General features: G+C 39.6%; 1 protein-coding gene across 3 annotated transcripts in view; it reads right to left on the bottom strand.

The window, feature by feature from the left end:
- Aasdh (aminoadipate-semialdehyde dehydrogenase) overlaps window positions 1-11404 on the bottom strand; it is a 37969-nt gene extending 26565 nt beyond the window's left edge. For 2 of the 3 annotated variants that reach the window (XM_090343556.1, XM_090343558.1), the window contains exons 1-4: window positions 11041-11380; window positions 8322-8585; window positions 5370-5490; window positions 2023-2336 (exon numbers count right to left, since the gene is read on the bottom strand). In XM_090343556.1, coding sequence (XP_090199682.1) covers window positions 2023-2336; window positions 5370-5490; window positions 8322-8551 — 665 coding nt within the window. In that variant the 5' untranslated portion in view covers window positions 8552-8585; window positions 11041-11380. Of the gene's footprint in view, window positions 1-2022; window positions 2337-5369; window positions 5491-8321; window positions 8586-11040 lie in introns of all 3 variants that reach the window. The other variant, XM_090343557.1, reaches the window with a different exon arrangement.
- Window positions 11405-12031: the final 627 nt, after the last annotated feature.

The raw sequence follows: 12031 nt of genomic DNA, 5'->3' as shown, positions 1-12031 counted from the left end.
TGATTTGTGAAGCATTTGTGGCCATTAATTTCAAGAAAGCATAATGCACTCAATAAGGTAAGTTCAGAAAAGAAAGTACAACAACAATAAGTTGGTATTAGAACTAAGGTGTGAATTTATGATTTGTGAGGCTCAGTGGTGGTTGTCTAATAAACTGGCTATTCTTTCATCCACCATATGAAGCAAAGATGGTTATGCAGAGATCTGCTTGGAAGCCCAGAGTTGGTGTGTTACTGATGTACGCTGAAGACACCTGACATTGACCAGATGCAGAAAGAAACCTTGAGACTTCCCTTATCTGACTAGAAGCAGAAGCTTCTGAGAAAGAAGCTACAGTAAGCTTTTTCAGAGTGGCTTTTTTTTTCCCCCCAAGGAAGATCAAGGGTTAAGCCTGAAGTTCTTTCTAGGGAAAGTTTGATGGCAATAAAGGAGACCAGAAATCACAGACTAGACAAGCATTCCCAAAACTTCCTTAGTTGGTTTCTTAAAAATCCATTTGTTGGGCCAGGAGTTTGGCCTAGTGGTAGAGTGCTTGCCTAGCATGCACGAAGACCCGGGTTCTATTCCTTGGTACCACATACTTAGCTATTCCTTGGTACCACATACTTAGAAAAAGCCAGAAGTGGTGCTGAGGCTCAAGTGGTAGAGTTCTAGCCTTGAGAAAAATCCAAGGACAGTCCTCAGGTCCTATCTCAAGCCCAGGACTGGCAAAAAAAAAAAAATCCATTTGTCTTTCAAAAAAAAAATCCACTTCTTACCACTACAGCAATCTTTTTTTTTTATTTTCTATTGTAATTAATAAAAGGGTTACATGATATTTGCCAGATAGAAGGTGCATTAATTCACATACATTGATACCCTTTCACATGTCTTGGTACCCATTACCCTCCCCGCCAATACAGCAATCTTTTTTTTATGAACCATTTTCTCTACTAAATTAAGTAGGTAAGTCTCTAATTTTAACCACTTACCAACCCAACCGTCTTTTGTTAGTCTACCTTTTGTGACCTTAATTTGCAAGCCCTTCAGCAATGAGTTTGTGGAAAACCTTTTTACCCTAGTTGTTGTTGTTGTTTTTTTGTTTTTGTTTTTGTTTTTTAATAAACTACTGAGGTTTGATCTGAAGGCTTTAAGCTTGCTAGTCAGGCATTCTGCCACTCCAGCCTTGTTGCTTTAGCTATTTTTCAGATAGGGTTCCATGTTTTCATTCAGGTAGACCCCGGACTGAAATCCTGTTACCTCACCTCTCCTAAACTGAGATTACAAGCATAAATCACTATTAGCAACTTGTTAGTTGAGATGGAGCTGTCAATAACTTTTTGCCCAAGCTAGTCTTGAATCTTGATTCTTCCCATAACCGCCTGAGTAACTGAGATGACACCAAACTCAGTGCCCAGCATCTCCTAGTTTTGTTAGTCCCCATTTTAAAATTGAGAAAGTTAAAGTTCACAGAGGCTTAGTAAATACTGCAGTCATATACATAATTATTTTAAACTAACACTTTAAAATTGTACCTCCTCTTAATTTACATAAAAATACTGAATGAGTCAATAAAAAATTTGGTACATGAAAATTTGTTTTTCAAAATGTCAATTGAGCTAGATGCCAGTGGCTCTTACCATTAGTCCTAGCTACTCAGGGGGCTGAGATCTGAGGATTACAGTTCCAAGCTGGCCTAGGCAGGGAAGTCCATGAAACTTCTAACTCCAACTATCAGAAAACCAGAAGTGAAGCTATGACTCAAAGCGGTAGAGTGCTAGCTTTGAGCAAAAGAGCTAAAGGACAGTGCCCAGTCTTTGAGTTCTAGTCCCATGACTGACCGCCCCTTCCCCCCCCTTGCCATCAAAGAAAATCCTATTGTTGTTGTTTTATTTGGGGGGTTGATTGTTCTGTGATTATGTTGTATTATGTCATCCTAGCTGGCCCTGAACTCATGATCCTTCCAAGCGTTGGGACAGCAAGCATAAATCATCACACCTACCTTGAAGCAGCAGTTCTAAGAATCATAAGTTAAGGACTTACCGAAAATGTTGGACATTTGGCAGTATACATGCATGAGGTACTCTGACAATCTTTGGGGTTCCTGTGGTCCCTGATGTATGCAGAACATAGGCCAAACAGTGCTTCAGCCTCACATCCATGTGCTCTTTTTCTTCCTTGCTCTTCTCATAATCCATGCAGTCTTTTCTGCTCTCTTTTTCATTTTTGTCTTGTCCATCATTTAGCATCAAGTTCATGTCAGCATTTTCCCGGTGCAGTCTGAAGAGTACTAGGTCATTATGTTCTACTGTAACTATATCATAGTTTAATAATGAGTCATAGGAAGCTTTAAATTTCTGTTGGAGGACAAAGTTTGCAATATTAACACTAAAATGTGTTCTTTTATACAGAAGATATATGAAATATATTTTACTTATTTAACAGGGTTTTTTTAGGAATAATAATATTTCCTATGTATCAGGAATAAAAAGACAAATGAGGTATCTCAGGTAAGTGCTGTATTTATTTTCAAATTGACCTTCAAAATAAGTGACAAATGAAAACATGCCAACTGCAGTGCAATGTGGTCTATGCTCAGTGTTTAATCATTATTCCTTTGTTAAATAAAGAAATAAATATACTATCATCTAAATAGTAGAGCAAGAATAAAGGGACTTGGGTTTGTTTGTTTGCCATTTCTGGAGCTTGAACTCAGGGCCTGGGTCTGTCCCTAAGGTTTTTTGCTTAAGGCTAGCACACTACCACTTGATCTGCAATGCTACTTTCAGCTTTTTCTGTTTATGTGCTACTGAGGAATTGAACTCAGGGTTTCATGCATGGTAGGCAAGCACTCTACTGCTAAGCCACATTTCAAGCCAAAAGGGACTTCATGTGGGTTTTTATTTTGTACCAAAGTCCTTATTAAGCATTCATAAAGAGTACCTTGAGCTGGATGCTGGTGGTTCACACCTGTAATCCTAGGTGTACAAGTGGCTGACAATTCGTCAGATTCTCATGTCTTTTCCCTTAATCAGCAAAAAGCCAGAGGCTGTGTGGGGGACAAGTCAGAAGTAGAAATACTTCCACTTAAGTCTATAATGCCAGCCTTGAGCAACACAAACAAACAAAAACAAGTGAGAACCAGCAAAAAGCCAGAAGGCTGTGTGTGTGGGATGAGTCAAAAGTAGAATACTTCCACTTTATACTGTATATACGTTTATTTGTATATTTGAAATAGGAAAGGGAAGGGGGGAAAACAAGATGAGGGGAGGGAAATGAGGACAAAAACATGAGAAGGGGTATCAATGTGTGTGATGCACCTTGTATCTGGCAAATATAACTGTAACCGCTCTATTAATTACTATAAAAAATAAAATAAAACAAATACTTCCACTTAAGTGGTACAATGCCAGCCTTAAGCAAAACAAACAAAAAACAATTGAGAAAATGAGTTCTTAGTGAATCTGCGCGCACACACACACACCTTTATTTGGGCATGGTAGTACATGCCTTTAATCACAGAGTAGGTTGGCACATGAAGATTAGGAATTTGAGTATGGCATGGGTCATATAAGAGACAAAGTCTCAGAAAAAAAAACATACAAATAAACAAATCCTAAAACATCAAGTGAAGAGACACACTCACATCTGTAATCTCAACTACTTAGAGGTCAGAAGCAGGAAGGTCTCAAGTTCATGGCTAGCCTTGATCTCAAAACAAAGTACAACGTACAAAGGTCTGGGGAAGAGGGTATAACTCAAGTAGATACACTGTCAAGCATGTACCCAACCCTAGATTTAATTGAGTACTACACAACAAAAACCAAAACCCTACCACACCTAGATAGAGATATTCTATTTGCCTTTTTTCATCCTTGTTAACTCAACTCTTCTTACTAGTCCCCTTCCCCCAGGAGAAATGACAGATCATATCTACAGCCATCTATTCCTTTGTAACACCAAGGTTGTTAAGAAAAACAAATGTTACAGCTTCACTTCAGTCTTACTTATCCACAATAAAATACTTGGAGGAGTACAAGAGAAAGCTTTGGCAAGACATAGATATTTACTCATTAACTTTTGTTTCTTTTTTCCCACATGTTTAATTAATATCAATTAGTTCATTTAACATGGAGGGTGTTTCCTTTTCACATGTCCATAGATGCACACAAGTCACTATCCCTCATCCCCCATAAATGCTTAATTTAAAAACACTCAGCCAGGCTGGTGGCTCATGCCTATAATCAATCCTAGCTTCTCAGGAGGCTGGGATCCGAGAATCAAAATTCAAAGCCAGCCTGGGCTGAGACTCTTATCTCCAACTAACCTCTAGAAAATGGGAAGTGGGGCCTGGCTCAAGGGTAGGGCAGTAGCCTTGAGCTGAAGAGCTCAGGGACAATACCCAGGCCCATGGGTAAGGTAGTAGCCTTGAGCTGTAGAGCTCAGGGACAGTGCCCAGGCTGAGTTCAAGCCTATGACACACAAAACAAAACAAAACATTTATTCATCAAATTAACACTTAAATTTTCTTTCTAGAAAGCCTTACTTCATACATCTTGAGATCTTAATAACTCCCGTGTATATGTAAATATACACATAAACACAGATAATGCTTTTAGTTTATTCCCAAATATAGATAATTTATATAGGAAATGGCTAAAAGCAGGCTAATTTAAATGTCTTCTATAATGTTCTTCCTCTTTGGTAAAATAATATTCTATTTACAATTTCAAAAACATGTCTATTATTCATTACCTGAGTTATGTAACTATAACCTCTCTATATACATAACCTTCACAATAAAATTTTAATATATACATAAATAAAAGAGAAATCGTATATTTTCTTCACAGGAAATAAAGAAATATATATATGAAGAGGCACTAAGTATTGTACTTTTGTGATTCTTTCCTAAAAATGTCCTCTTTTGGTCTCACTATATGTGAGTACTTAGAATTCTATGCCAAAGGTAAAAAAAAAAGAAAGGCCTTTTATTTCTGGGTTGGGAGTTTACCCTAGTGGTAGAGTGCTTGCCTAGCATGCATGAAAACCCAGGTTCGATTCCTCAGTACCGCATACATAGAAAAAAGCTGGAAGTGGTGCTGAGGCTCAAGTGGTAGGGCTCTAGCCTTGAAAAAATCCAAGGACAGTGCTCGGCCCCTGAGTTCAAGCCCTGGACTGGCAAAAAAAGAAAAAAAGAATTTTGCTAAATGTCTTATAATGCACAAAACATTTCCCACAACAATTAATCCAAAATGTTGCTAGTGCTGAGAATGGGAAACATGACAGAGTCAGTAGATTCAGATATCAAGACAAAGGAGGAAGTAACTCTTAAACTCAAAGATAAACATAATACACATATATATACAAATTTAAATATCTAGACTTACATTACTTAGCTTTTTTTCAACAAGAATGTATTCCAGACCACATTTTTTCATAAAATAAGTTGATAATGATGGCGGTGAATCTGGGTCAATAGGAGCATAGGCAGCAGGAACCTGGAGAATTCTAAGGAAACAAGCATAGCAATCAGCGCAGAACTGTCTTATGAGTATAACTGCCTCAGGAGCACTGCTATTTCTCTGTGCCTTGTACTGGTCACCAGAACTTCCCAATGTTTTCAAGAACATATGTTTGGATAAATATTATTATTTCATATGCATCCATCTATCTATCTATCTATCTATCTATCTATCTATCTATCTTGCCTGTCTTGGGGCTTGAACTCAGGGCCTGGGTATTCTTCCTAAGCTTTTTTGTTCAAGGCTAGTGGTGCTCCACCATGTGAGTCATGGTGCCACTTCCAACTTTTTGGTGATTAACTGGCGATAAGAGGCTCACAGTATTCACAGTGGCTCACCCCTGTAATCCTAGCTACTCAAGAGGCTGAGATCTGAGGATCTCGGTTCAAAGCCAGCTTAGGCACTAAAGACCTTGAGACTCTTTATCTCCAATTAACCACTAGAAAACCAGAAGTGGTGCTGTGGCTCAAGGGGCAGGGCAGTAGTCTTGAGCTGAAGTGCTCAGGAATAGTGCCCAGGCCCTGGGGTAGGGCAGTAGCCTTGAACTGAAGAGCTCAGAGACAGAACCCAGGCCCAGAGTTCAAACCCCACAACTGACCAAAAAAAAAAAAAAAAAAAAGAGTTTCCTGCCTTGGCTGGAGTGGAAGGGGGAAAGCCAGCCCAGTAAAATAAGTCCAGAAGACTCTTACCTCGAAATAATTAGCAAAAAAAAAGGAAATGTGTAGGTATAACTCAACTGGTAGAGCACCACCCTTGAGCAAAAAAGCTAAGGGGATAGCAGTAAGGCCATGAATTCAATTCCAGTACAGATACAAAAATAAAACAAAACAAAAACAGAGGTACAACAAACCTTTGCACATAGCAAATTATCAATAAACTTTGACAGTGATTAAATAAGAAAACCTTGGAACTTTTTTTAGCTTACATATTTAATCTACTATGACACATATTATGAGACAAATGTCAACTTCTGTAATTCTTTGGAAGCCTTTATTTACTTGCAATACCCTAGAATATTTTTTAAAAATCACTCTAACAGGGAAATCTATTAGCAATTTAAATGACTAGACACCATTCAGCAAAACACTAGTAGTTCACACCTGCTCAAGAAGCTAAGATTTGAGGATGATGGTTTCAGATAAGCCTAGGCAGACATAACCAAGAAACTCTGATCTGCCATTAATCAGCAAAATGCCAGAAGTGAAAGTATGGTTGAAGTGGTAGAGTATCAACTTCAATGGAAAAAAGCTAAATAAGAGCTTGAGGCCCGGGGCTGGAAGTTTGGTCTAGTGGTAGAGTGCTTGTCTAGCATGCATGAAAACCCAGGTTCGATTCCTTGGTACCCTACATACATAGCAAAAAGCCGGAAGTGGTGCTGAGGCTCAAGTGGTAGAGCCCTAGCCTTGAGAAAGTCCAAGGACAGTGCTCAGGCTCTGAACTCAAGCCCAGGACTGGCAAAAAAAAAAAAAAAAAAAAAAAAGAGCTTGAGGCCCTAAGTTCAAGACCCAGTACTAAAACATGTACATATACACAAACACCTCTTTGAGTAAGTGTCTTAGTGTCTTTCAATAGATTTCTATTTCACTTGGGGGAGGGAGAGAGGAGTGCTGAGGATGGAACACAGGGCATGTGCACTACTAAGCTACACCTTGAGAGCTGCTTTTCACGTTTCTTTTTTTTTTGCCAGTCCTAAGCTTAAGCTCAGAGCCTGAGCACTGTCCTTGGATTTTCTCAAGGCTAGAGCTCTACCACTTGAGCCCAGTACCACTTCCAGCTTTTATCTATGTATGTGGTACCGAGGAATCCAACCCGGGTCTTCATGCATGCAAGGCAAGCACTCTACCATTAGGCCAAACTCTCAGCCCCCCTTTTCACATTTTTAATGGACTATTATCTAATATTCACTCACTGACTATCGGCATGCCTAAAATATGTTACATTATTTGGGAAATTCTTGTTTTCTTTGCTCTATTAAAAAAAATGGCTACAAACTGTTATCTCTTTGATGGATAAATGAAGCCCTGATATTTTGCACATATTTAAATGTCATATTAGCAAAACTTGTAAAATCTCTCCTAAATAAGCTCAGATTAATTTATATAGTTAAAATAATACTAGGGGGCTGGGAGTTTGGCCTAGTGATAGAGTGCTTGCCTACTATGCACGAAGACCCAGGTTCAATTCCACCAAAGCATATACATAGAAAAGCCGGAAGTGGTGCTGTGAATCAAGTGGTAAAGCACAAGCCTTGGAGAAAGCCCAAGGACAGTGCTCAGGCCCTGAGTTCAAGCCCCAAGACTAGCACCAAAATAATAATAATAATAATAATAATAATAATAGGGAAATGTAAACTCCTTGAGCCTCTTTATGACTTAAGCAGTTGGGCACCAATGGCTCACGCCTATAATCCTAGCAATTTAGGAAGCTGAGATGTGCGAATCATGGTTCAAAGCCAGCCCTGGTACAAAAGTCTGTGAGACTCCTATCTTCAACAAAAAACTTAGAAAAAGATGGGAATGGTACTGTGGCTCAAGCGGTAGAGCATTAGCTCAAAGAAGCTCAGGGACAGAGCTCAGATCCTGAGTTCAAGCCCGAAGACAGGGGGAAAAAAATTGAATAAGTAACACAGAAAAATCCAGTACTTAAATGGGAAAGCAGAAGCTTAGCATTCAAGAAACCCTGGGCTCCATCTCCAGTATCACAAAAACAAATAAATAAAAACAATGATAGTAAATAGAATATAATTTGCAATGTGTTCTTTGCATTAATAGTTATGTCTTAGAGTAATATCAATATTAAATTTATAAAAAATATTACCCTAATATCCAGGAGGGTAAGTTTATTCCAGGTTCACAGTACAGACCAATTTCTTGAATTCCTTGAAATTGACAGTGTGATAGAAGAAAACTGGACAGTTCTGATGCAGCATTGACCACAGTCTTATAGGTGTAATAAACTGGAGGCTGGTTGTTACATTCATCAAAACATACAGCTACTTTGTCCAAATAAAAGGAGGCAGCTTGATGCACCAAGTCTTGAAGAGTCATTTCACTGAAGTTCACCTAACAGTGGCAGAGAATTCTATATGCACAGAAAAAGGCAAAGAGTAGGGTGAGCTTTAGAGAGATTTCAAGAAAGAAATATCTCTTATAATTTTTCTCTCAAAAACAACTTATTGGGCTGGGAGTTTGGCCTAGTGCTAGAGTGCTTACCTAGCATGCACCAAGACCCGGGTTCATTTTGTTGGTACCACATACATAGAAAAAGCCAGAAATGGTGCTGTGGCTCAAGTGGTAGAGCTCTAGCCTTGAGAAAACTCATGGACAGTTCTCAGGCCCTGAGTTCAAGGCCCAGGACTGGCAAAAAAAAAATGCAAAAACAAAACAACAACAAAAAACTATTACTGGATCAGACTGTAAATTATGTTAAGTGTTTGCCCAGCATTTGAAGTCCTGGGTCTGAGCCCTTGCACTAAAAAAACAAACAAAAAAGCTAGAAATCTGGCTTAGAAATAAGAGTATGAACTTAGCAAGTACAAGCTGCTGAATGCAAACCCCAGTACTACAAAAAAAAAGAAAAAGGAAAAGAAACAGCTGTATCCAAGATACATAAGCTTTGCACTTAAGAAATGTGGTAACTTAAAAATTAATCTTATAATCTTATACAGTTAAACGCTGTATCAGAGCTCAACTTTTTTTTGAGTCAATGTTATATACGTAAATAAGAATGAAACAGGGCAGGGGTGGGGGGAGGGAAATGGGGACCAAGACATGAGAAAGGGTATCAATGTTTGCGAAGTAATGTACCTTCTATCTGGTAACCCTTCTATTAATTACAATAAAAAATATATGGAAAAAAAAGAATGAAACAGGAAAAAAATGTAGACTTCTTTCCCAACTGGTGAAAAATTAACCAATAAAATCTAATTTATTTTTTAATCTCCAATTTTAATATTTATTTTTATTGTAAAGCTGATGTACAGAGGGGTTACAGTAATATGTCAGGTAATGAGTACATTTCTTTTTGAACACTGTCACTTCTTCCCTCATTTTCTTCCAGCTTTATCCCTCTTGATACCCCAGTAGAAATTTAAACAAACATTTAAAAAATGTTCCTCCAATTACTGTTAACGTAATCAACCTTTTTTTTTGCCACTCCTGGCTTGGACTCAGGGCGTGAGCACTATCCTTGGGTTTTCTCAAGACTAGAGCTCTAACACTTGAGCCACAGCACAACGAGGCCAAACTCCCAGGACAAATCAAACTTTTAAATGGCAACATTAAATAACTAATGCAATCAAATTCTTATTTCTGTAGAAAGTGAGAGTCTTTTTTTTTTTCTTCACTGTTGGGAACTATGCAAGATAGAAAGCACTTTACCATTAAACTCACCCTCAATCCCAAAAGTCAATCTTTGATAAAGAGAAAAGCCTCACACTACCATACCCAGTTTTAGACCTATCTATAAAATTCTTATTTATTAATATTTATATTTTACAGAAGCTATACTTAACAAGCTCTTCATAGTTCATATTTTTAAACTCATGTCATTTGAGATCCTAAATATAGCACAAGAAGTTAATAAAACATATATTAATACGGTATTTTCTGGGCTTTACAAAGCAGAATATTAAAAGTAGTATCTTATCAAAGAAACAGTAGGGTTAAAAAAAAAAAGAAAACCCTCACAATTACTAGTGTTTCTTTGAAGGTAAAAGCAACTCTTTTCCTCTGAACTCTATTTCCATATTTCAGAACAAGTAAGATTTATCAAACAGCCTATTTCCATTATTTTAATTTTTTCTTTGTTCGGTGATTTCCTTTCTGTTCCAAAATAAATTTTCACTTGTTATTTAATAACCGCAGTTAAAATAAAACATTCTTTTCTTTTTTTCTGCAAGTCCTGGGGCTTGAATTCAGGGCCCTAGACTGTCCTTGGGCTTTCTCAAGGTGGTCTGCCACTTGAAAATAATTCTTGAGGAAGTGGAGTTGTGGCTCAAGGGATAGTGCGGAAGTCTTGGGCTGAAGAGCTCAGGGAAAGTGCCCAAGCCTAGAGTTCAAGCCCCACTGCCGACAATAATTCTTAAGAAAACGACATTTTTTATGGCAAATTACAACACTCACCATATATATATATATATATATATATATATGTATATATGTGCGTGTGTGTGTGTGCGTATATATATATATATATGTATACAAGAACTATTTTTCTGTTTTTAATTTCCATGTTCTCAGTGGCAAAAACCAGTCTCAGGTTTTTCATTCATCGATCATGAATATATAGACTCCTAATACTCCACTTACTCAATGCCCCGTCATTCTGGGTACCTCTGAAGAATAAGGGAAATCTAGTAAGTATATCATGTGTACAATAGTATCAGATCCAAGTTATTTTACTTCGTAACTCTAGAGGCTGCTGTTTCGTCGCTAATTTTTGCTACTGCTTTTCGGGGGGGGGAGAGCCGTCTGGGGGGGTCCCTCACTAGGTTACTGGCTAAGTAATTTAACAGCTTTATTTTCCTTTTTCCCACCTGCACGTCAACTTATATTATGCAACCGCGTTTACGAACAATACATAATTACAGCTCCAAACATTCTTCCAAGTCCGTAGAAAAGAGGGGGCAGAGTGGGAAGCGGAGGCTCCGGAGCTCACGCAGGGCCGGGTGGGCGGCTCGCTCGCACCGGCTCTCACCAGGCCCCACACATCCAAACGGTCTCGAAGCTCAGCAAGAAGCCGCTAATAGGCGCCTCCCGTGTTCCACCTCCATCTCACCAGCCCGCGTGCCGCCGTGACACCCGCAAAAGACCCGGACCCCCTCACACCTTTGGCCCACACCACATCCCGGACCATTCCCATCCACAGGAGCAGCAATGGCCCGGCAGCCGTAAAGCGAGCCCGCCGCGCAGCTCCGCACGTCACTCTTCCGCGTCGCCTTGCTGACGTCAACCCCTGCGACCCGAGGCTGTCACATCGCATTGCCCCGCCCAGTCTTCCTCGGGCGGAACTGGTTTTCGGATTCTTGAACCAGGCTTGGTTTGCCCGGGTTTTGGAGCTGGGATCTGTGACCTTTCATACGTGCCAGAAATTCTAGGCAAGGTCGTTCGTGGGGCTTGGATTAGGGACCTGGGCGATGTCCCTGAGCCCTCTTTTACTTTTTTGCCCCAGGCTTGCCCACTGATAACCACCCGGCTCCTCTTTAGGTTTCCTGGCGGTTCGTTGTAGGTAAGGGTCTTACAGACTCTCCTGCCTGTGCTGGCGCTGGCTTTGAACCGTGGTCATCAGATCCCTGCATTCCGAGTAGCTAGGATTACTGGCGTGAGCCACCAACACTGGCTGGGCAAGAGTCTCAATCATAAAGCGAGGCTAACAAGATCTAAGGTTGGTGTGAAGACATCACTGCAAAACACGAGAGGGATGGACGGTGTCCTGAGCTCCATGCCCAGGACGGACGGGAACCACGACGGTAGAGCTGACGCCTGGCAGAGAAGTCCCCGACATCATGAGGCTGATCTTGTCATTGG

Source organism: Megascapheus bottae, chromosome 13, assembly GCF_031878675.1.
Source record: "Megascapheus bottae isolate mThoBot1 chromosome 13, mThoBot2.hap1, whole genome shotgun sequence".
NCBI classification, from domain to species: Eukaryota; Metazoa; Chordata; class Mammalia; order Rodentia; family Geomyidae; genus Megascapheus; species Megascapheus bottae.
Note: the sequence above shows the minus strand (reverse complement) of the source record. Positions and strands in the feature narration are given on the sequence as shown.